This window comes from Apus apus, chromosome 6 (genome assembly GCF_020740795.1).
Source record: "Apus apus isolate bApuApu2 chromosome 6, bApuApu2.pri.cur, whole genome shotgun sequence".
Classification (NCBI taxonomy): Eukaryota; Metazoa; Chordata; class Aves; order Apodiformes; family Apodidae; genus Apus; species Apus apus.
This window is the reverse complement of record NC_067287.1, coordinates 21,155,413-21,181,540: the sequence shown is the minus strand read 5'-3', so window position 1 is coordinate 21,181,540 and position 26,128 is coordinate 21,155,413. Positions and strand designations below refer to the sequence as shown.

Genomic DNA, 26,128 nt, shown 5'->3' with positions numbered 1-26,128 from the left:
AGGCCTCATCTTCTGTCTAGAAGTGTGCACAAAGATCCTTAATTCTGTCGATTTTTCACTTTTTGTGTGTGTGTGTAATTTTGGGCCATAGACATTCCTTAAGAAACAAGCATTTGTGATAGAGAAGTTTGTGTACATTGGGGGTGTTCACAGTGCTCTTTCTTCTTGTGCTGAGGCAGGCTGAGCTGATTTAGTCATATCTTGCATCCCAAGGATGCTTGTGGTAGTAATGGTTCAGAGAAGGGCATCTGCTTTGATTAGTGCAAGTTATTGTCTTACCTGCTGTGCATTCCCACATGGAGATTCCTGAGCTCAGTCAGTTTGGTGTGAGTAGCAACATCGATACTCTGTCAAGGAAGTTTACAGGCTAAGTATAGTAGGTGCACTCTTTCTGGTATCTAAGCAGCCTCATTTAGTATAATAAACATGTATAGACATAATCTTATTTATATGCCTGTATGATGCTGATACTCTCTCAGTTTTGCTTTATTTACAAATAAGATGTTTTGTTAATTATGAAGAACAGCAAACTTACAGGAAAACAGGGTCAAACTCAGGTAATTTTTTGTACACAAATCATAATTAGTACCAATTCTGACAACTGCAGACGTCTGAGTTCTGCAGAAATTAGAGTAAGTCGAGTAAAGTAACAAAAGATATTTTTATCTATTCTCCTTTTATCCCTCCCTTAGAAAGTTGTTGGAGGAAAAAACTCCAGAGTGTTTTACTGATGTTTTGAACACTTTAGAATTACTAAATAGGAGTATTTTTGTGGTTTCTTTAGAGCACACAGGAGAAGCTGGCAAGCAGAGAGAAGAGCATGCAAGACAGATTACGCCTGGGGCATTTTACAACAGTTCGTCATGGTGCTTCATTTACTGAGCAGTGGACAGATGGCTTCGCATTTCAAAATCTTGTGAAGTTAGTCAATGCTATGTTCTTAAATTTCTCACTAATTGTTAGTTCCCTCTAGTGGATTTTTTTTTATTACTAAGGTTCTAGAATTGGAGCAACTTTTCATATGTTACATTTTGCTTTGCCTCTTGAAGATGGAGAATGTAGAACAGTACTCAATCAATGGAGGGAATATGAACGCTGGGTGTCTTTGAAAAACAGTTTGGTTTCACTGGATTTTAACTATCCTTAAAAAAGCGTGAAGGTATTAAATGAGCAGCACGTAATTACTCAGCTCAGCTGGTAGAGAGAACTATAAAACTAAATCAGTGATTTTTCCAAGCAGCAAACCCTGTATCACTGGTGATCATTGTGGCAGATGAGGTCTATGAAGTTCTCATTGGTCACATGGGTGCTGCCTGCACATTCGTCACTGTGGCAGCTTTTTCGGTCATCCAGCTCCTCAGTGCCATGAAGGAGTGACAAATCTGGCAGCCTCAGCTAGATTCTAGTGCAAGTGGACAGGGGAAACCAACTACCTGGAAAAGAGCTGCTGCAACAGGTATTTCAGCAGAGATGGAGACAAGGAAAAGGATTCTTCACAATGCCTCAAAAGGTGTTCTTTGGTAACGAGTCTGATTCAGTCTTTGGAGAGAGATACATATGTGTATAAAAGTAATTCACCAGCATTTTAAATTTTGAAGGGCAATATGTAATCTTAGCTTTATGTGATTGCCTGGTTCATTGCTTTTTTAAGATCATCTTAAAAATAATCTGTATATGTGTTTTGCATAAAAACTAATTGTTTGTCATACAACCAAACTGATTATTTATTTGGAAATGGTCAGATCAAGTATTTGGCCTATAAAACTCCAGTACTCTTTTGACTGTCTTAGATTTCTTTTGATGGTTTAAAAGAAGATATCCACCAGCTCAGGTTTTCTTTTTTTTTTTTTTTCTAGTTCAGAAATAATGTGTAACACTTTCAAAACCAAACTAAACCTCAAAACAAACAAAAAATACCCCCCAAACCAAAACACAAATCAAAAGTAAATTGTGCCAAAACTTCAGCAAAATTTTTCCACCTCTTGAAGAACATTTGTGTTCTTTTTTTCTCTGAAACATTTTCACATATACAGTGAAGTTTTTAAAAAAATTCTTAATGCTTTATTAGCTAAAAAGATAGCTATTTAAAAATGCAAAATGATGAAACTTTAATAAAGCTTTTTTTGGGGTTTGCAGGCAGCAAGAATGGGTGAATCAACAAAGGGAAGACATTGAAAGGCAAAGAAAGCTCCTGGCCAAGCGAAAGCCTCCAACTACAAATAATTCTCAGGCACCATCTGCCAATTCTGAACCCAAGCAGAGGAAAAATAAAGCTGTGAATGGGGCAGAAAACGATCCCTTTGTTAGACCCAATTTACCACAGCTGTAAGTTTAACATTTCAATCAGTCTTTTACAGAAAATCTCCGATATTGTCTGTGTGAGTTCTATTCAAATAACAGCATAAAAAGATACTCAGTATATTCAGCAGCTATATTCTCACTGAGGACTTGCTGATGTTAGGGAAATTTGCCCCACTGCCTATGAAGATGTCATACAGTTGCCCAATTTATTTCTGGTAGAGAAAGGCCCCTTTTGTGTTTATGCAGTGTTCTCTCTGGTTTCCTGGTCCAGAGGGGTTCTTGTTCCGGTTTCTGACTCTTGTAATATCACTGATACCTACTGAACTTTTCTTGATGCATATTAGTTTAGGAGCCTCCTCTTTAGCTAGAGATCACTTCATTTTTCATACAAGTCTTCAGCTGAAAAGAAAAGCTTTTTTCAGCTGTTAGTATTTGAAGACATGTCTAAAAACACACAATTTTTTTTCTCCCTTCTGAATGATAGATCCTGAGAGCAACTGTAAGAAGCTACTGATCCCATTTCACATATTGATAATGTTGAAATTTTTTGTCATTTAAACATAACAATTGGGAGCTATCAAAGAATTCTGTGTTTTTTCAAGTGACATTTTTTCCTGCAGACAGAAATGATGTAGTTCAAGGCACAGATGTGTTCTTGACATTTAATTTGAGTATTTTAAGAAGTTTGCTTGGAGATACTAGTTACTGCCCTTGATGCTAAAAGGCTGCAGCTGATAGTGTATCTGTTCCTAGTCAAATAAAAAGTAAATAACTAGGGTTAAAATTAATAATCTGGGTTAATCTGTGTTGCTTTGCAGAAGCAGGCTACATGTGTTGAACGTGGTCACTTGTCACTTCTCACTTCTGGAGGTAGTAGCTTACACCTCTAGGAGTGGGGGGTAAATAAATTACTCTGGTTAGATTTGCAGAGTATGTATGTTTGGACCATCAGTTTGAAGACAGTTGCATAGGTTTTGCATAATACATAATTCTTAAACTTCATATTGTGAAATTGTTTAGCTATGACAAAAATACCGTGAAAATACAGAAGGCTGGTGATGTAAGCAAAACTTGATTAGCGTTGCACATGTCTTTTGGTAGAGAGCTGAAGAGTCATCTGACAGAACTTAGAATTTGCCGGTTTGGCCATGTATTAATTAATTAATTTTCATAATCTTATTGCTGTTTAAGGAGGTGATAAAATATACATTTGGAAAAAAATACAAAAGACTTGTTCTAATTATTAAGTAGGTCAAGATGAATTCTTGATAAAAGACTTCTGAATATTTTCTGAGGTTAATGGAGTTTTAAATAATTTCCAAATTACAAGAAACTTTTGAAATTTTAATTTCATTTGGCTTAAACAGTTACATGTTAAATGGCAGATGAAAATGCTTACTGGTTGTGGAATTGCCAAGAGAACAATTAGAATTGTCCTTTTGTATCTAACGCTAGCATGAATGTAGGCTGTTACTGGATCAAAAATGGTTTTGCCTTTAAGTATCTTAATTTTATAATTATATAATCTAGATAATAAGATTGCTTGCCTATATGATAAGCATATACATTTTTTTCAGACCTTTGAAGAGGTCCGTAATGTGTCCTGAGATCACAGAATCATTAAGCTACATCATGCTCTTAGGCCTTTACTTGAAAGGGTTTTTTGAATGTTTGCATTTAGGATTCATTGTAATTTTGTATAGTAGTATTCCATGTTGACTCCCCTCTGCATCTCTGTACAGAATTAAATACATTTTGTTTATCTTGATAAAACAATTATTATCTGTGCGCTTAATTTTAGAGTAAATTTGTCATCTGCAGTACATGATTCGCTTCTATTACATTGAGCCTATCACTGTTCCTGTGTCACTTTGAAAGTAATGATCTTAATTAGTATAAACAAATGGAAGAAGAGGTTCTGTTTATATGAGGCATGGGGAAATGCAGAGCTGCTTGAGATTAATGAACTAAACCAGTAGTAAATCAGTACAACACATAAGCAAGTGATTAGTAAGCTCTTTTTTAAACAAGCAATTTAACAAACAACTTACTACCAGTTGTTAGCTAGCAATTGTCTCTAGCATTGCATTGTTTGCTTTAGAAAATGTCTCCAGCTGCATGTATCAATAAGACAAAACCATCTATAGCTTTGTAGCAAGCAATACTATTGAAGCCCTTTCTGAGAACAGGTGTTAACTTTTGAAATGGATTTAAGGTGTTGTCTGAGGCATTCTTAATAAGAGCATTCTCTGATGCAAAATTTTTTGTCCTGAAGTTATTAGTATAAAAGTGGCCACCTGCCAGCCCTGTGAGTGAATGGTGGCTTTGGTGTTTAAATAACATACAACAGATGAGTCTAATCCGTGTCCTGGTTTTCCATCATTCTTTCCCTTTTTGTGGCCCAAACCAAAGGTAAAAAGTAGTTTCAATGCTGAGACCTGTTTTCTGCTGAGCAAAGTAATGTTATTAGACTTACAAGAAAATAATAAATTGGAATTTATTTAAAGAAAACCCTGCATTTATTTGAAGTAGAGGTTGCTTTCTTAGCACTGGGAAAATCTGTTTGAAAACTCTATTCCACATTCTTTGGACACTTGAGAGATTATAATGCTAGTCCCTACCTCTTGGAAGCAGCTCCTATTTCACCAGGAAATTATTTCTGGGAGCAATGTTTTATTTAGTTTAGGTGTCATGCTCCTTCCTCTGCAGCTTCAGCTGAGTCTGTTATATTCACTTCCCGGTCATGTCGTCTTCAGCTTCCCTGTGCCTCCATGGGAATCTACATGCACCCTTGTCTCTGCATGCAATTTGGAATAGAAGAGCAGAGGGAGCTGGCAGAGTTTGTTACTGTAGTTGAACAAATGCATCATTTGAAAGGAAGATTCTGTTCTGTATGGAACAAATAAAAATATTTTCAGGAATTTTTTCAGGCTGAAGTCCCAACAATGTGCTTGGGCTTTACAGGGCAAGTAAAGACAGTTCCTTTCCTGAGGCAGTCTCTTTCTAAGGCAGACATGGAGACAATGGGCAAAAAGGCATCATGGAAGGCTTTGACTTGGTCAGCATCTGCCTGTCCTTGTAGCAGTTTGAGGAACTAAAGGGAGAATAAGGTTGGACCAAAAAAGGAGTGCTTTAGAAATTGTAGCCGAAAATTTGTATTGGGGTGTGTATGGCTGCTTAAATCATGGCCACATGCTGATGTGCCTGTGTTTCCAGGATGATTTTTCAGCTGGGAAAAGGTGGGAGAAGAGATGATTGTAAATGTGCCAGACTTCATTGTCATGAAAACCGAGGAGATGTGTGACAATTTTGGTTTCTTCTCATGTCTGTATCTACTAGTAAGAGTGTTTTGATCATAGAAGAAGGGTTTGTCTGGACTTGTGAGGAAGAAGTGCGGAGAAGTTTGGTTATGTCTACTCATGCATACTGTGTCAAAGCCCTTGACGTTCGGCTATGAAAGCATTGTTAAACAACTCAAAGGCCTATTTATGCTAATTAAAAAAAAAGTTTATGTTGGTGATATCCAAGCCTTTCAGGACAGGTAAGCTGTCCACTTCCTTCCTGCAACAAGTAAATGTGGCACTCTAGGTCACAGGAAAATTATACTACATGCACTGAATATGTCCAGGGCTTTTTTGGGGATGTTAGGAATTCGTTGTATGTATATAATAGTTCATTTGGCTGTAGACTGTTAAAATACAGCATTTGTTGCACAGTACTTTTGAGTGGAAAAGATCACTGTCAAGACCAGACCACTACTGATTAATTCATGCATCCTACTCCCTGCTGTTTTTCTTCCCCAGCACTCCTCAGGTTAGCCTCCAGCCTGACTACCCAATTTAGTGGATAGCAGCAGCCTCTTTCTTGCTGACATCCCTCCCCTGTGTTCCTCAGTCTTTCTTTCTCTGCATCTGATGAGACCTGTGTGTCTTGGGTGAGGGAATAACAACCCCTGTGTAGGAAATAATGTCTTCTAGGTTAATTCTGTTTTCAGAAGGTGCTTCCAGTGTGCCACTGCCCTGCAAAAGGTGGATGCAGGTCAGAAGAGATGGGCTGATGGGAAGCAGTCTCTAGGCTTTTCAGCCTGTGCAGCACAGTGGTGGCCTATAGCCAGAAAACAGCATGCACACTGTCATTGTTTCGCTGCTATTTTTTGTGTGCTATTTTAATATGAGTATGAAGTACAGTACTTTTTATAGATAAAAAGTAATAAACTCCTACTTTTAAAAGGAAAAAAATATGTTTCTGAATATGAGGGAATAGAATTTTGTTTTTCATAAGTAAACTAACAGACTCCAAAGTGCCTCTGTCTGTGCACAGTTCAGCATTTTATGTGCCTTCCTCCAAAATGTGGTGGTCAGTAACAACAGTTTCAAATTGCTGTGAATCATGCTGTGCCTGTAATAGAGTTAGATTTGTAAGGAAATACAAAAATGGAAAACAGTCGTTTACTGCGATGTAGCATGGAAACATGGAAAGAGTGACTCCGAATCTTAATGTTTTCAATATGACCTCTTAACTTGTACTCTGTGCTCAAGAGGGCTATTTAAGAAATTTTTGGAAGGCAATACTTGCTAGAGCTGTCTAGGCACTCGATCATAACTCTGTGTAGATAGCTGAGGTTCTATAAAAAGGACCAGATTTCCATACATGATGTTCATTTTTCAGGGGATCAATGGTTTTAGGGCTCTCAGTGGTCACTGAAAATTCTGGAAGATCATGTTATAAACTTAGTATAAAATACTAAGTGTGTTTTACTTTTGGTTCAGCTATGCTAACCCGCCTAAATACTCCCTGAAAAAGACAAACTTCACTATCTGTGTTTCTGGAAAAGCACAAAGATAGAATTTATATTGCAGACAAGGATCTGGAAAGAATAATATTCAACTAGGTACACTTTGGCATTGATCCTTTGCCTTTTTTTGTTGAGAATTTAAATGTTAGAGTAGTTAGCTGTTTGAGTAGAAGTATTGAAAAAACATCAGGGATGTTGCTGTGAGTTGTCTTAGTGTGGCCTTGCTGCTCTCTTTGATAGGTCTAGCAGATGTATTAGAGCAGAAATTAGAGCATTGTTTTCTTAGGTTTCTTGCTGTTATTTGGACTGTACAGAGAACTTATTGACAGTCTTCCTAGCTATTGATACACCCCATTTCACATTTGCTTTAATACCTCTTCTTTAAGATGTAAATTGTCGAAACCCAGAGAAGATTCTGTGAGCAGAGGAATATAAAACTTTCAGTCCCAAAATCTGGTACGAACCACCTCTGGTACTAAGGCATCTTTTGCCTTTCTTGAAGAGGCAAATTTCCTCACTCTATTTCCTTCAGATTGTTTGGGGATTTCTGTTGACTGCAATACAAGGCTGCTTTTCATTCCAGTCAGAAAAAAAGATGAGGGTAACTTTGTATGATGCTTTTTAAAAGAAAGAGTTGCATCTTTTGCAAATTCTGACAGGACGTGGTCATGGATGGTTTGTCACCTGATCTGTTTTCTATATGTTATAGACCAGAAGGTTGATGAAATTACTAAAGTCTTGTGGAGCTGTTTCAGATTCTTGAAAATTTAGGAGCTGTAGTCAAAAAAGAATATATCAATTTCAGTAATATTTATGAAGAATATCTGGTCAACTCCCATCTTCCTTCCTGGCCAAGTCAGAAAAGGGGCAGCAAAATTCAGTATTAATGAAATCAGGAATAGGAAAATGTTCTGTGAAAGCTTCAGAACAACCAGGCTTTACCCTGAAAAGATGCACTCCTTTATTAACAGCTTTTGAGACCGAATATATACAAGGGTTTAAAACTCTGTAAACTATGGTGAACTTCATCCAAATTTAAAAGGGAGGAAGAAGTCCTAGAGTTTAGGAAGAGAGTTTATTACATCTCTGCAAATTTTATCGAAGTTGGCATTTGCTGTAGGAGAAATCTGAGTTGGTGTTGCTCATGTCTGAGGAGACTACTGGTGATTTTCAAGACATTCTAGTTCCTTAGACTTGCAATATGAACAGCATGTATAGCCTTCTAAACACTTTGTATAACTTATCCTCCCAGGACAACTGATAATTGAACCTGCTAAAATAGGGACTTTGTGAAAACATAAGATGTTACTTGTTTTAGCTTCGCGTTATGCAAGAAATAGTAGATTTACGCAAAACAATAGAATGTTTAATTTTAATTTTTTCATAGGGATTTGTGTGAATCCTTTCAAGGAGGCCATACCTCTTTTTCCTTCCCCCATCCCCTGTTCTCCTGCATCATACACATATGGTTTCTTCCCTGGAACTCAGAAGTCTCTTTTGTTTCTTTTCTTTGGTGGATTGTCGTCTTTTTATTTGTCAGATTGGTACTGCATGCAGTCAGTTTGTGAGTTTCTTAGTTACTAATCCGTATGAACAGTCTAGATTCTCTAAATGATAACTGACTTTGTGTCCTAGCAAGTCTACAGACAGCGAGGGACCACTGAATGAATTGTAGCCAGGAATCTTTTCTCAAAGGAAGATGAAAGAAAAAGCAAAAGGGTTGCATGCCAATTCAAAACTGAACTTGTGACCTCATGCAAAATGTAGTGTTAATGAACTTGGAATGTATGGTTTTGCACTGTGTTCTTTAAATCACAGCTCAAAAATCCAGTGTTATCAGTCTTGTCTAGTTGGTTTCTGGATTTCCATCCTTTGGTTCACTAAGTGTTAGTGTTCAGAATCAAGCATTGGAGTAGTATCAGCTAAAATACTGGGTGGTATCATTCAAGATGTACCCAGAAAATCTAACAGGCTGAGAGAAAAGAAATAGACCAGTGGGAGAGGCAGTTAAATCTGCTGAATACACAGAGGTGTTCTCTAAGTGTGTTTGGCCCTGAAATTTCAAACCAAGATGTTTGGATGGTTCAAAAATGTAGTCCTAATGTTGTGGTAGTAAATAATTAACACAAGATACTGTATTTACTGTAGTATTTAGGTAAGAATGCTATTGTTTTGTTTACCATCATATAAAAACTATACTTACATGTTTGTTTTGGGTTTTTTCAGTTTGACGCTAGCAGAGTATCACGAACAGGAAGAAATTTTCAAACTTCGATTAGGACATCTCAAAAAGGTATGTATATGGTCTGTCATTCTAGGAAATACCCAAACCCATAATAACTAGTGTTATCAAGATAAGGAGAGGGCTTATTGAGAGCTATCTGATTAGAAAACATAATAGTAAAAGTATTCTACAGTTTTATGCCTAATAGTGCCTTTTTTTTTTTTTTTTTTAAATGCAACTAACCATAAGCACTGGGACTATAGGGGCGTAGTAGACAGTCCTTCCAGTGTAACACTCTACTGGTTCCCTGAATCCTTCTAACAGTGATGATGCCACCAATACTGCTCTTGTTTCAGAGCGGAGGAAGCAGAATCAGCCAGGTTTGATATATGGTCTTTTTATGTTAGTTTTTTACCTTTAAAAAGATCCAATCTACAAAGTACTGCATTTCTGAATTAATATCATGCTTTGATCATGTACAGTGTCCGCTTCAGTTGTTGTCAGTTAGCATACTACCTATCACAAGAGAGAATATAATTTTCCTGCTTTATGGAAAATCTTTTCTCTGTATTTTAAAGTATTCTTGCAGTCAGATATTTTACTCCATTTTTTGACTTTTGAAAAAAAACAGCAGTACTTTCTTCTTGAAGCCCATCATTCTAATAAATCTGTGTAGTGAGATAATTATGATATTAACAAACTGTTGCTTATTCAAGCAAAGCTTTAGAGGAGTAACCTGTGGAAAACAATGACAGTTGCCGCAGGCAGAAGTATCTCAGGAAGTGTGAAAGGAAGTAACTTTATCTGCTGAGCAGTAGTCCTTGAGATGTTCAGTCAAAACAGGTCATAGTGGTTTTCCCCTTGAAATGTTGCAGGAACCTATTTCAGGCCTGTTCTCTTCAAATATACAAGTCACCTGTTATAACTCCTACTATAATATAAACTGAACTGGGCCCCTTGAGAACACCAATGCTGTTTTTAAAGAATATGACAAAGTATTTGCATCAGTGGTAGGAAATCAGCATATAAACTTGTTGGCACTAGTGAAGTAGTCTGCCCACATAGTTATTAATAGTCAATGCTTTAGAAACAGGACCAGCTTCACATGAAATTCCATTATGAAATTGTATGGGTTTTTTCCATTCTTTAAAGTTTTTGAAGTAATTTAATGGAAATATCAAGTGATATATGAAGGAAGCTGTTGCAGGGTTGTTCACTTTGAGCATCAATGCTGGGGTACTCTGTATAAAAGGGAGCTGCCTTGACTAAATGCCAAAGTGGGAACAAATATTATTTCTTAGCAAATGATGTTTATATCTGAAAATAATGAACATGCAAGTAGGTATTTTATTATTATTATGTGTGATACAGATTTTGTTGTTAACTAAGAAAAAGAATTTTGTTAGCTTCTTTTATGTGACTATATTTCTTCCCTAGTGCTTCATGCAGGTTACATTTTTTCTTCTTCTGCATATGCTCTTTTTCTGTCTGTTTCTCTTCCTTTTCATTCTCCAGATGCTTTCCTGGTGCTCTTATTTTTGGTGCCCTGTACATGCTGCCACTACCAGTTTTCTTTTCCTTCTGCTCCCCAGGAAATTCTTTTCCAGCTAGCAGCTTTGGTCCTGGAGAGAGGCTCTTGTTTTCTCACTTCCTTTTATATAGCAGTGACCTGAGGCAGCTAAGCTGGTTCATTCTTGCTTAAAGGTATTCACAGCCTGAGTGTCCTAAATAACAGCTGGAAACAATGCAACCAGCCAGTTCTCTTTGGACTAACATTGGCCTATGAACCACATTTTGAGAACCACTGAATTGCATAATATATGAACAAAAAAGCCCAAAAGAGGCATAACTGATGGATTATTTTTTTTTTGTCAGCCTTTGGGAAGAACATAGACAATTGTGTGTGTATGAGTGTGTGGCCTTTTGCAGGGGGAGAAAGACTAAAATTCTTTATAAAGGACTATTGGGTTATGAGGAACTGTGGATCATTTCAGGGTATTTAACAGAGAACTGCCAGGATGAGACTAAGTATTAGGAGGGGAAAAAGACTTTAACATTGCATTAACAGAGGTGGGGGGAACAACAACCCTTGGCATTATATGCTAGGAAAAACAAATGGTACACCCAGATCTGCTAGCAGATTAGTGTTACTTAGTCCGGCTTTTAAATTATTAGGATCTTTTTTTTTTTTTTTTCTGAATTGAGGTTCATTAGTGTCTCGTTTTGAGATAAGAGTGCTTTCCTTAGCTTATGGAGAGGGATTCAGGATATTCACTGAAATAATCTAATGTGGACTCCTCAACTTGTTGGAAATGTGGTACTTTATTGTGTGTTTTCAATTATATAAATACTATTGTTTCAGGATGTGGTTTTATGATATACAATGTTTGTAAATGCCAACTTTACAGCATTTTGTCTCACTTCTGCTGACTTCTGCTTCCATCCGCTTGTGCCACGACTTGTGCGTTTGCATTTACCAGCACCACCAGGTTGTTCACTAATTTAGTTTCTTTTGAAAACCAAATACCTATTTTGTGAGGCTTTTTCTTTTCTGTTTTTGGTTGGGTTTTTTTTTAAGATTGATTAGTTTTAGTTTTCCAGTTTCATTTACCATGTGGCTGTACAAGAGGCTGTGCCAAAATAACAAGAGGTGATGTGGGACACTGCTTCCACTGGCACTGCTACTAAAAAATATGTATCAGATGCCAGGCCTTCTTTTTCAGCTAGTAAAATTCCATAATTATGAACTTTGTGGTATGGACTATATTGTCTCCCTTTTATTCAAGCTTTGAGGTGTAAAGGTGCTAACTCTGAAATCAATATAACCCTTCCTACAGTGTCTGTCAATTAATAGGTTTTTCAGTTTGAGCATAGATACATAGGTTTCCACAAATGAGGCAACATTAATTCTTTACTTTTTTAAAGACTCTGAATAAACAACTGTTTTGGTGTTCTCTAATATGTAGCATAAAGATGAGATAATTTTAAGTGAAATTAGTTAGAGTGTGCTCATACATACCTGACATGCTTCTTTTGAAATTGCACTCAAAATCTTAGGCAGTGCACTTTTTGCATTTGTAATTTTAATAAGATATAAAGGGAATTTTTTAATTAGCTTGATTTTGGTGTCTTATGTCAACACCTTAGGAACACTCCTGCTGTAATGACTTACTCTTTTATTCTTTTATTTTTTGGTTTGCACTTCAGCCTGAAAACATTTTAAACTTCTTAATTTGTCAGTTTGTACAAAATCTGTAACTGCATGTATCTCCTTTTTTTTCTTCTTTGTACATCAATTTCAAACCGCTTCCCAGATAATTTTTCTCTTTGGCTGTAATACAAAACGCGGTTGCCTCTCATTTCAAATAGAATCCCTACAGTGCAGAACAAAACTGTGAACATCCCATTACCTGTTGGTTCATGGACAGAAAGGTTCCTTGAAACAGGCTTTTGCCTTATCTTTCTGAATTTTTTTGACTTTAAGAGAAAAGCAGTGCTTTATTCTGGTTCAGCAAGGTTTTGTAATGTGATGTTCCTCCATCACCACCAGTATTGATGCAGGGGTAAAAATATCCTTTTCAAAGGGGGAGTAAATGAGCTTTTATATCTCATTCTTTTCATTTGCAGGAGGAAGCTGAAATACAAGCAGAACTTGAACGTTTGGAAAGAGTGAGGAATCTTCACATAAGAGAACTGAAAAGAATAAATAATGAAGATAATTCACAGTAAGAGACGGACTGTCTTAATTTTGCACGTCTTTTTATAAAATAATGCTCTAAAATCAAATTTAATGTACAGGAGAGAGGTTTGTCCATAAAATTTTATTTGGTTCTCTTTGTTTCTGCATATATTTTAAAAACCAAGTTACTTAAACTTTTTTAAAAATAGAATTACTTATAATTTGGTAAATTTAAAATGCTTTTATTGAATATCCAAGAAGTAACATACATTCACAGCTTATAGTGCAGGAGAGCTAAAAGCTTCTACACCATATTACTAGGCTAAAAAAATTACTTGTAAGAGAACCTAATGCAATTCACTTTGCTGACAACAGTGCAAGGAAATGGCAGTGAGGTTTGATGCAACAGCAGTGATTTTCCGTCAAGTAAAAGTTGTTAACTGCACTGTACATAGAAATGCAGTATCTTTTACATTAGTTTAAATGTTACTTTGTACGTCTATGTGACAATATATCATAATATTAAATGGCTATTTATTATTGGCTGTTACTATGTAGATTTGAAAGTAATAATTACATACCTAAAAAAAATTAGTCTCTTTCCCATTATAGCAAATACAGGCACTAACACTAGTTTCACCTGCACTTTAATCTGGGACTTGTGCTTAAAGGAACTGATTCTGCCTATCCCTGACTACTTCATTATGCCTGTGTCATGTTTATTTTCATGTACTTACAATGGTATTTCTTTACTGAACAGATGCTGGAAATTGATCCAAGTTAAAATCAGCTCCTATGGTTTCTTTTTCTGGATTAATTTTAACCCCAGAACAATTTCCTGGTGTAGTTCTTTTCCCCTGTTGCAGAAAGGCTTATGCTGCCATGAGGAGAGAGGGCAGTGCAAGGGTGGAATGGGTGGCCAGGGGCAAGGAGATGATCCTGTTGACTTCAGGATTTATTTTATTTTTTACTTTTTAGATACAATAGAATCACACATGCATTAAGACTTCTAAAGCAACAGCATGTGAACTTGTATTTAACTGTTTCAACGGTCCCCATACCCACCCTGCAGGAAAACAGAAAATTGTTACCTTGTGGCTGTAGTGTGAACTGATAGTTGAACTGATGTTATGTTTTGGGTATGAAAAATAATGGCTGTTGATGCTTACAGTTTGATGGTAGAATATTTTCTTGTAAAAACAAATGTCCTACAACAAATAAGCAGTTCTTTGCAAGTTAAATTAGGAAGTTTTTTAATCTTCAGTGTTTGTATTAGAGTATTTTCTTAAAAACAAAAACAGCCAGGGGATCCTTCAACAAGAAGGAATAAATGCTGTAGAAGAATGACAAGCTTTGACTGTGTAAATATTATGTGTGTGGGGTAAAGAATGTCAAAATTAGAATTCCATCAGAAAATGAGTTATGGAACACGGACAAGCAGAATACTGCAGCTTCACTGCTCTTTTTCTGTACTCAATGTTGACACATTTTATGATACAGAATGAAAAACTATAAACCGCGTTCGTGTTTCTGTGGGAGTTTGAACTTGTGCATTTACCAAGTGGCCAAGCTGCAGCTTACACACATAATACAGGAGACAGAAGCAATGGAGAAGTAATTTAGGTCTGTATCCCCTGCTGGCTTTCTTGAGACACCTTTGCAACTTGGCCATTTGGTAAGGCCAGTGGTTCTGAAGTGAAGCAACTGTTGGGTCCTGACTCAAATCATGCTGGATTTTCAGCTTCTAGCTGTGGTGCAAAGCTGAGCCCTCCCCCTAGTTCTAGCAGCATTTCCATGTATGTCTCTGTACCCATGTATGCCCTCCCCAAGCATCCCAAATATAAAGTAGACTATGAACTCACCTGTTTGGGTTCAGCCTTGATTCTGTGATGCTATGACAGTGATGATGCAATAGCATTTGTACATTAAATAGTCAAAAGGTACTGAAATTGGCCATTTTGTGTAGTTGTGCCATAGAGTTACACATAGTGTAATATTATTCAGAATAATAGATATTGCTAGTAAAAATACAGCTCCATTTGAGAAGTAATACTAAGAGGTTTACATTTTAGATGTTATTTGTATACCTTACATAGAATTATTTTTTTTCTTCTTTTGAGATTTAAAGATCACCCCACGTTGAATGAACGGTATTTGTTACTCCATTTACTTGGCCGAGGTGGCTTCAGTGAAGTGTACAAGGTAGAGTGTGTTGGGGCTGCTAAATCTGATGTTTGAGCCATGTACATTTGTGCATTTAAATTTCCAGGGGGAGGGAGGGGATCTAAATAAGCAGAAGAATTGTAACAGGGTATATTCTTTAAACAGTGGTTGAGTGAACTTTGATTAACCCATGGAGGGGAGGTAACATGTCAATAGGCTTGTGAATTACTTGCCAATTTTTTTCCTCTCTTTATTGGGTGTTACTTTTATGATCTTTGGTTATAACTTTCCCATATTTGTGGGTTTCATTTTTAGGCCTTTGATCTTTATGAACAAAGATACGCTGCTGTGAAGATTCACCAGCTGAACAAAAGCTGGAGGGATGAAAAGAAAGAAAACTACCACAAGTAAATAATTACTTATGCTTCATATGTTAAATTGAATAGTGTTTTATTGATTGTAGAAGATTAATGTATCCATCTTTCTTTAGACATGCCTGCAGAGAGTATAGAATACATAAAGAACTGGATCACCCCCGGATAGTTAAACTATATGACTACTTCTCCCTGGATACAGATACGTAAGTACATAAAATTAAACATTTTCTGGAACTTGGCAAGGACTTCAGTGTTGTATATTACATAACAGAAATGAAGAGTATTTGAACAAAAATAGTATGTTCTTGCTTTCAGCCAAAGCATTTAGGGTATTTTTAAAAAAGGGCTTAAAAAATCAAACACTTGTGGAATTTTGTCTCTGCTAAATATTGCAGGCCTTCTATAAAGTGCTGAAAACAGTGTTTTGCAACACCTGACTAGCGAGCCCTACAGGATGTGCAGAGAGTGAAAGGGACATGCAGTGCTATAATATTTTTGGGCAGCTCTGTGAGGCTGTTGTAGCTTAGGCAAGTTTCCAGGATTGAATGACATCAGGAGCATTATTAGCCTAAGCATAGCCCATGGTCACTGGGCTGCACTTCTTTGCATGAAATCATGTCACATCTTAAGGGACAGTGACTGTATTTTTAATTGAGAAACATGCCTACATAAATAAGGGGGTTTCTGACTTAACCTCTTATCAGTATGGGTGCATTTTCTTTTTTGGTGAATATGAATGTTCTGATTGATGTCAAGTTTCATAAGCTAATAGTTATGCCATGTGTTCTATAAACAATTTCATTCATGTCGTTTAATATTCAGACAGCTATTATTAAATGTGCAGGTATTAAACCAGGTTATCATATCTCTGTTTCTGATTGTGTAGTTGATATTTACTTTTGTCTCTCTGAATTCTACCCTAGGTTTTGCACGGTGTTAGAATACTGTGAAGGCAATGACTTGGATTTCTATCTCAAGCAACATAAATTGATGTCAGAGAAGGAAGCTAGGTCCATTGTCATGCAAATAGTAAATGCACTACGGTATCTCAATGAGATCAAGCCCCCTATTATACACTATGATCTTAAACCAGGTAAATGAGGAATGATACTAATGAAAATGTTCGGGAGTTTTATATATATCCTTTATTTTGTTTGTAATTCATGTCTGAAAATGCAAAAATTACCTTCGGTATGTGAAGCTTATTGTAAACAATTGAAAAAAGTGTTTTTGTTCCAGTTTTACTGCCAAAATCATCTGTCTTTTCTTTGGAAGAATGTTTGACATTGCTTTTATACTTCATTACTTTGATTTGAATTTATAGAATAAAACCATGCAGCACATAGATAAATACATTGGTATTAGCAATATAGACACATAATATCATTAGTATCCTGTCTGAGCATTGTGGAATGTTGATGTGTAAATAATACTTCTCTTAACATATTTCTTAGCCTGTAAAGGATTGAAATAGGTAATCAATCACTTTCAGAATCCCACCATAAGCACTTCAAAACAGAATTGAACAGTTTTCTTTACAACTAATAATGAGTATAGTCATAAACAATGTATCCTGTCTTGAATCCGTGGCTTTTATTTTAGCATCCTGAATGAATGATGCTTTCCTTCTTCATGTACTTCAGTCTGCCACACTTCCAAGCATGGGGTTTGTAAAGTAGCTGTTGTGCCAGGCTCTTTGCTTGCTCCTCTGTTATAAATTGTTCGTATAGATTTCTCTCATATTACGGAATTGTACAGACTGTGTTCTTAGTCTCATGAGTTTTTGTTCTTAGAGGAACGTCATCACATAACTTTTATATCAAGAAATTTTTGTACAACTTCAACACACAGAGTAAGATTCATAGCACTACAGCAATTTCTTGGCACAATTTTACGGCATATGTAAGCCATGAAACCTGTCATGTAGGATTTGTTCTGGGCAGAAAAGTCTGAAGCTTCATTGTAGCTGCTATCTGCTATGTTTTGGTATTTCCTCTGGCCAGCTCCCAGCTGAGGGACCCACCAGCTGAGGGACCCATTTTGGCTGATGATAACCTAGAGGGATCCTGAGACTGCACTGAAATGTATCATAGTCAAGTTACTCCAGACTTGAGGATATAAAGATGATGTAACATTGTCACCCCTCAAGAAGTTAGATGTTCCTGAAAATTGAACCTGGTTTTGAAAACAAAGCATTCTGTTAGCTGTTTTTGAGGTATTTTTCTAATTTTTTTTTTTCCCCTGGATAGGTAATATCCTTCTTGTAGATGGAACAGCATGTGGAGAAATAAAAATTACTGATTTTGGCCTGTCCAAAATAATGGATGATGATAGCTACGGTGTGGATGGAATGGATTTAACTTCACAGGGAGCAGGAACTTACTGGTAATGCCAGGTTTGATTTTGCTGTTTAGACTGTGGGTTATTGTTCATAAAGTTAACTCTGAGAAAGAGCAAGGATTAAAAATATTAACATGGAGGAAAAATAAAGATTTTTGTGCAGTACTGTGAATGTTGATATTCCCAAATGTTAGAATGGTAACATAACAAGTAAGAGAGTGTAAATGGTTTATTATATATAAAAATACGTGTGGAGATGATCACTGTGATTTATAAACATGGTTTTCCTGAAGAAGCAGGTGTTTAATCTTTGGCTGCAGGTGGTTGAAGATGTTTAACAGAGTTATGATGATTAAGTGAGAGTGCTTAGTCCTTGGAAATCTTAGAACAGGGATTACCAGCAGCTAATGTCCTTAGGACAAAATAATATTTACTCTTGCATCCTAAAGGTTAATGACAGCTCAGCAGCTGTGATTTGTTTTCCGTGTGCACGTGCATGCTTGTCCAAAAACCTGAACTTTTATAGCTTCCTACAGAACAGGAGTAACAATAAGCATTTCGTAGCTCACAGAAAAGCTGTTTCTAGAATTTGCTCTCTAAAGATTAGGTTCTTCATGGCACAGCAGCTCTTTGAGCCTGGGTGCATGGTAGCTGTGTCAGGGTGGGTGAAATACAGAACCTGTATTGGCCAGGTTAACTTGTGAATTAATTTGCTCTTTCTCTTCTCATTCTGCCTGTAACAAGATCAGAATCAGGAGCTGAGACCTAACTAAACAGATAAGCCAGTGTCATTCCCATTTGTTCTCCAATTTCTCCCATATTCCAAAGTTGCACTTAATAAAGTTACCATTTTGTTTAGAAATTTTGGAAAAGAAAACAAAGATACTCTTGCACAAATGCCAGTGCACACAAGCTGTGAAAAGACAGTTATTCAGGTTGATTATTTGAGAAATGTTAGGCTTTTGCTACTCTTTTGAATGCTTTGCCTATTTAAACACCAATTTAAATAATTTATTGTAGGAATGTATGGAAAAAAGTGTTGGCCTTTGGATTTCATCTAAAGTGCCACAGGAACTAGTGGTGCTGTAAACTAAGAGATCAAAAAGGTCTGTGACAATTACAGATTTATGATGAATCTCTGTTTCTAACTCACACTTTCTCCCAGCCCAAAATCTTCAATAAGGAGGAAAATATTTTGAGTGAGTTTGAGGTGGGAAATGTCTGTTCAGAGCAGATGGCACAAATTGTCAGCAACATAGTGCTGGAAGGGATTTCCTCAGTCACTGGGTCCAGTTACCTGCTTTTCCAGGCAGTTAGGTCATGTAATCTCTTTTGTAAACTTACAGACATTTGTATTAAATTTACTTAGTGTTTTGTCCCCTGTAATCTGATTTGAAGTGTGTTCCGTAACCTCAGTTCTCTGATCATTAGAAACCTAATCTTCTAATTTACAGACTGTTTATTTCTGGCAAGTTTATACTTGTTTGTTCCTGTGCCAACACTGTCCTCCCTGAAGTGGTACTTCCTGGTACACTTGCTCCTTGGTGTTTTTACAGCCTTTGGGTTTTTTCCCTGAATTATAGGCTCCCTGTTCTTCAGATCATCTTAGTAGCTTTCTTTGCATTTGCATCACTTTAAGCTGTTTTTTTTCTTGACTGTTGTAATCAGAATTGTATACAAGTATTCCAGAAGAGATTTTGATAATGTGTGAAATTCATATTTGCGTTGCATTCTTACCTCATTTTTCTGCTTATTTCTCTGGCCACAAACATTTCTTAGCAATTTCTTTTAAAGCCTTTTATGCTGTTGATGAAAAAATGTTTGGTCTGTTCATTCTCTAATAGTTCTAATGCCTTTTTCAACATTATATATTGTAGTCAGTAATATCTAACTGCCTACATATTAATATGTTCAGGAGTTTTTGTTTGTTCTTTTGAAGGAGGTTCCATTTCACTTGTTTTGCAATTCAGGAATGTCACAGGAACTTCCTCAACTTTCAGCTCTTTAAGTATGGCTTTCTACAGATTACAGGAATGGAAATAGTAATCACCTTTGTCTACCATATGCCCCTCTGGTTAATGTCATCATTTTTACTAAAAACTTAGGTAAAGGGTCCTTAAGCCTTATCTACATTATCTTTGATTCCTAGCCAAGCCTTGCTGCAATGTGCACTGTATGGCTTTCATCTTTTCTTGTTTTAATAGAAAGACAAGGTTCATATTTAACCTAGGATCTCAAAAAAACCCAAAAGAACACAAAAAAAAATAAAACAAAAAAAATACACACACAAAAAGGGAATTAGTGATTTTAGGTAAAGTATAATAGTATTCATGCTTCTGTAAAATAGACCCTCTGACTAGACAAAAATCTGTAATGTCAGTTTTGATGGGTGTTCACGAAGCTGGAATGCAGGTTAAGGCAACTGTACAGTTGTCAAAAGGTCAGAGCAGAGATGTGTATGTGAACTGTTTGTATAATTTGAATTTGAATAAGTGATGTTATGCATCTATTTGCAGACACTGAGATGCATGTTTTGTTTTCCAGGTACTTGCCTCCAGAGTGTTTTGTAGTTGGCAAAGAGCCACCAAAGATTTCTAATAAGGTTGATGTATGGTCAGTTGGAGTAATCTTTTTTCAATGCCTTTATGGTAGAAAGGTAAGGAAAATGTTCTAAAATCTTAAGAGCTTTAGTGCAAATGCCTGTTTTCAGTAGACTGTGAATTACAGTCATAAAGATGGGCATCTACATGGGAAATTCCTTGTGTTACTTTTTTGGTGGTGTGCACTGATATTGCAAGAAATGTAGAAAATATTGACCAAAACTTTTTTGTTTGCGGAATGGTTACCAGTTTGTATCAACATGGCAACAAGTTACTATAGCATAAATATTTATGAAATCAAAGTAGTTGGATAACTCTTGTTAAGAAAATAATATGCTTATTTTTCAGCCATTTGGCCACAATCAATCACAGCAAGACATCTTACAAGAAAACACAATATTAAAAGCCACAGAAGTTCAGTTCCCTGTCAAACCTGTTGTAAGCAATGAAGCCAAGGTAACTTTGCATATGATCTCTGAGTAACAGTTAAAACATTAATCGTAAAGGATTCACCTATAAAATTTCTGATAACTTAAGAATGCTTAAGAAGACATAGTAACTAAACATGTACGAAAACATAATGGAGAGCTAGTATTTTATTTAAGCAAACTGATTCTCAGACTTGTCATATTCATGTACTTCAAAGTGAGAATATATATATATATATTTTCAAGGAATATATATATATCTTCAAGGAATATATATATCTTCAGGGAATTTGCAAGTGTTTCTAAAGTAGGCTGCCTCAAAAATTATCTGCTTTGCTTTTTCCCGGAGGACTTTATGTATCTCACTAGAAGTTCTTGTGAAATGCTTCTGCTAACAGTAACAAGCTCTTTCTGAAAATAGTGAATGTTATTCTCTGCAGCCTTATTGGCTTGAACTATTTGACTACCAGATACCTGGAGGATGTGCCTGCTAATGCTTTTCCCCTTGAAAGGTCATAACAAGTGTGTATTAACACAGAGCTGAGTCTAGAAACAAATTCTTAAGAATCTGGGAGATATGTTGATGCTTGTGCAGGCAATAAGTTGCCAAAAGTGTTGATCTGCCACAAAGGTGTGGGTGACAGTGTTTCCTTTATTTAAAAATTTTATTTTGAAACATCTGTATGAAACTATCTATATCAAACTCTTCTCCACAGACTAGCTATTCAGAAACAGATTCAGTTGGCTTCCCAAATGATTGCAACTGTGAGCATCCATAACAAATCCAATTCTGTGAATATGGAAGAAAACTTTATATATGTGTTACTTATTTGTCAAGCTGTCCAAATTTTTGAAAGATATATTCATGACCAGATGAAGTAGAGATGTGCTTGTTGAAAAAAATGCCAAGAGAGTAGAAGGCCTTTTCAAGTTACAGCAACTAATTAAACATATGGACATTTGGGACACGAACTGCAGAAAAATTAGAAATATTAAGATTTAACTTCTAAAGATTGAAAGGAAAGGAGTCCTATTTCTAGAGGGTGCAGCTTCTGAAGAAAATAAGTCTTTTGCCTACATAAACCTGCTGTTACAATTTGTGGTATAGTTCCTTTGGCTTTATTTTCTGAAAGTAGTGTGAGTGAGTTGCAGTTCAGGTTATGAAAATTTGGTTGAAGAATTGCTGTTTGTCCTTGGTTGCTTTTCTTCACTTAGGTTTTTCATTTGCTGTTTTTCTTTTTTCACCCCCATTTGGGAAAATGATGTCCCTTGAATGCAGATGACAAATATGCATCATATAACTGATAACACTCCATATTGATAATTTATATCCCTGTATTTTAAATTTGCATTTCTTTGTCATTACTCGTTTTTATAGAGAGGATGTCAGGAAAGAGCAGGCAGTTCAATGTGGAGAACTGGCAACTTATTTTACATTCTCTGTGTATTCCATGGTCTGTTTGTTTGTTTGAAAGACTAAAATAAACTTTCAGTGTTCTCCACTCTTATTAACATTGTCACGATAGCTGGAAGAGAGAGGGAGAAATTATTCTCTGGTGGAAATGCTCTAAAACAATTTCAGACTAACTTGTAAATTCAGAGCATTTATGATGACTGTGTAGAATCCAAATTGTCTTTCAGATTTATAGACCTGGCAGTTGGAAAAGAACAGCTTGTGAAGTGAAATTCTGATTTGGAAAACATGGGGATGAAATAAATACGGAACCTGAAATGACATTGTTTGTTAGTTTTCAGACTATAACTGTCCTTTGATCCTCCTTAGCTTTTTCCTGTTTTGTTCAATATTCTCCTTTGCATCGCAGTGATGTGTCTACAGTGCCACAGAGGCATGAAGTATTTTACAAACATTTTAGACACAAACTGTTAACTCTGAGGTTCTTGCAAACAACTCTTACAGTTAATTTTTAGGAAGAATTTATAGTGAAGAATTCTATTAAAATCCATAATGTCTAAGAACTTGCGAATATATATTAAAAGATGTGTATGATTTTTATTTTGTACCTTGTTCATGCTAGATATGTAAGTGATAGAAGTAAATTCTACCAGAATTCTTTGGAACTTGTATCACAGATTTTTTCCTTTAATCTCCAGTTTTTAATTGGGGCAAAGAACAAACAGCTGAACAGATTTATCAAAGAAAAGATACATAATTCTTTTAAATTAAGTTCTAAATTAAGTAATGATGTGCTAATCAGTTCTGTGGCAATAATAAGGATTTTCTATCCTTAATATTGAAGTCCAGGCTCTCAAGAGACCAAATGTTCTGTGTACACTAGACATAAGACTTGACAGAAACTTTTAGAGGAGAATGGTTGGCGTACATTGTATGGACATAAACATAGGACAGCAGCATGTCTGAATAACAGTCCTGAAGCTAGATACAGAATTTTTCAGTCAACTAGATATTTTTAAGCAGATGGGATTGAGTTTTTTTCTGTGAAAAGAGCTCCAGCTAGGTAGTAGTTTCTTAAATAGCCTATTAGTTATTTAATGCCTATTAAACATGGCAACCACTGTTGTCAAATTTCACATTTTGTTCTATTCCATCATGGCACATGTGGTAATGCTTGCTTTCAAAGGTCAACTAAAGTATTGAAACTCTGTTCCTGCATCTTCCCATCTACTCTTCATCTCCCACACAACTTAATGTTTTAGAAGCTGCGTGGAGCTTCTTTCTACTTTTTCCATCCTGACATTTGCTTCTGGTTTTTGCTAAGCTGTTCAGGGATAACATACGCAAAATTCTAATATTTTACTTGCAAATATAATTTCTAAACATGGAAATGCATATTTGAAGTATGATTATTTGAAGCCAATTTATTTGCTGATTTTTTTTTTTTTACCAGCTGTGAAATGGCACTTTTTCATTGGAATCACAAGTAAAATGTTACACTGTCATTTGGATTTAATTATATAAGAACGTGAACTTGTTAAGAAGCTAGTTTATCCAGGAGGACACGCATACTTGCTTGTAAACAGACATAATTATTTGGAATGGTGGTGTCACTTTTTAACATTCTTTTCTAGGCCTTTATTAGACGCTGTTTAGCGTACCGAAAAGAGGATAGATTTGATGTCCACCAGCTGGCTAATGATGCTTATCTTCTCCCTCACATGAGGAGATCAAATTCTTCAGGAAACTTGCATATGACTGGGCTATCAGCATCCCCTACACCACCTACTTCAAGCATTATTTCATACTGAAATTTCTCCAGCCGAGGAGTGGTATGATATCTTTGTGTAGGTGCCAGATGCAGACTTGAGCTTGGAAACAGTTGAGTGTTTTTACTTGGGACAAGTTTGATAACTGTGTTTTCAGACTGAAGTCCTCCTACATAGTGTCATTTGTATGATTGGAATGGATCATGGACTGTGAATAGATACACTCTTCTTGAGAAATACCTTTAAATGTTGAAGGATGACACAAAGTGTTACACACTAACAGGTATACTGTGTTTAAGACTGAAGAAAAAAGGTTTTTAGTTTTTTCTGGGGAACATTGTAAATAATCTTTTTAATACTTAAAGTACATTTGGTTGATACTGGAAAGTTCTAACATGAAGGGTGGTTTTTCATTATTTAAATAAAAAAGGGTAGTGCGCAAATTTGAAAACACAGGAAAAATACTGTGCCTGGATATAAACTGAATAAACTGCCATCTTTATGAGACATTGATCTTTTGAAACCAAAGTAAGGAGTGAGAGATGGTAAAAGATGTGTTCTGTATCAGATTCCTCAGATGAAATTGTAGTATTTTATTTGGCAACTCAGGCTTGTACCTCCAAAACGGTGGTGTTTCACTGAATTTAGATTGGAAGGGTGATATGGAATTCCTGGTACTTATTTCTCAAATAGATTGCTAATTTTGAAATCTGCTCGATTTTCTAAAAATACTATACTGGCTGTGGTATTGAAACTTGTGAAACTTTCCGGGCTTCTGATAAAAGCAAGCAACAGTATGAAACCAAATGCAAGCAGGTCATGTATAATGTTCTATGCAGGAATAATGATAAATTCCCTTCTAGCTCTATTGTAAATTGTTGTACAGATGTCACATTTTCAGTTAAATTTCAGCAACTTATTCCTGTACAAATGTTTAAAGTATGGCTTTTTCTAATTGGATATTGTATTTTTTTTAAGTCTCCCTCAAGGCGCTTTTAATTGCTGCTAAATGACGTTGCTTTTACTTTTGCAAAAGAATCAAATGACCTCCTTAAGGTGCAAGTCAACTGTATGTTATAGAGAGAATAAGAGTAGGTAAGTCATTAACAATCGAGGCATGTAAAACAGATCTGTGTTGGCAATATACAGTACAGTTCTTTAAGTCGGTTTACTGCGTTCTCAACCTGCAGAGCGCATCGATACTAGATGTAGAAGATGCTCATGGTTATTATCTATTTCTGGAAGTTCCTATCAACAAGGAAATGTTTCTTGTGGCTTGTACAGGTATTTTAAAATGTGAAACATTTTCTAACTGCCTTGTATGGTAGAAACTTATTTTTCAGAACAGTGTATCTCTCTCCCATTCACTATTCTTTTTACTATCCCGTTCTTGATGCTGAATACCTGTATGTAATTTTGTCCATGTTGCAGGAAAAGGAGGCTATATTACCACAGGTTTTCATTTAGTATTGTACAGTTAAACTGTTGCTCTTGTTTCTGATGTTGCAAGCCATTTTGTTTTCATTGTATATAAAGAAACATTAACTGTCTCTTTAAGATGCTGCTGAAATTGTAGAGAATGTAGCCAAAACAGTAATAAACAATGACAGTTGAAATTTCAAGGTTCATATTGCATGTTTTTTGCATTTCAACAAAGGTCTAATCAGCTAACCATATCACTGAGCTATACTTAGCTATTTAAAGCAAACTTTAATTACAAAAAAGGCCAATAATATTGGAGGTGAAAGGGGAGGATTACATGAAACTTATAACACCTATTGTATTGAAGTAACCAAAACATCATTCACTGAATAGGCCTCACAGAAACAACTTCAAATATTTCAGCGGGTCTTTCTAGAATTCTTTACCTGTGGAATAAAATTAGCTCATAGAATAACATTAGACTCAAGTAGTGACTATTTCTTTCTTATATTTTACCAGAGTACTAGACTTAAGCATAAGTTAAATTGAAACTGTTTTGTCTAGGAAAAGGATGTAGGACTGTATTAACTATATTTGGAATTTGTTGTGGTTATCC

General features: G+C 35.9%; 1 protein-coding gene across 2 annotated transcripts in view; it reads left to right on the top strand.

Annotated features, from left to right (window-relative positions):
- TLK1 (tousled like kinase 1) overlaps positions 1-25,712 on the top strand; it is a 66,544-nt gene extending 40,832 nt beyond the window's left edge. For both annotated transcript variants that reach the window (XM_051623425.1, XM_051623424.1), the window contains exons 10-21: positions 785-921; positions 2,137-2,325; positions 9,323-9,389; positions 12,948-13,045; positions 15,120-15,201; positions 15,478-15,569; positions 15,653-15,742; positions 16,463-16,632; positions 17,789-17,924; positions 20,424-20,535; positions 20,828-20,935; positions 23,956-25,712. In XM_051623425.1, coding sequence (XP_051479385.1) covers positions 785-921; positions 2,137-2,325; positions 9,323-9,389; positions 12,948-13,045; positions 15,120-15,201; positions 15,478-15,569; positions 15,653-15,742; positions 16,463-16,632; positions 17,789-17,924; positions 20,424-20,535; positions 20,828-20,935; positions 23,956-24,132 — 1,458 coding nt within the window. In that variant the 3' untranslated portion in view covers positions 24,133-25,712. The remainder of the gene's footprint in view (positions 1-784; positions 922-2,136; positions 2,326-9,322; positions 9,390-12,947; positions 13,046-15,119; positions 15,202-15,477; positions 15,570-15,652; positions 15,743-16,462; positions 16,633-17,788; positions 17,925-20,423; positions 20,536-20,827; positions 20,936-23,955) is intronic.
- Positions 25,713-26,128: the final 416 nt, after the last annotated feature.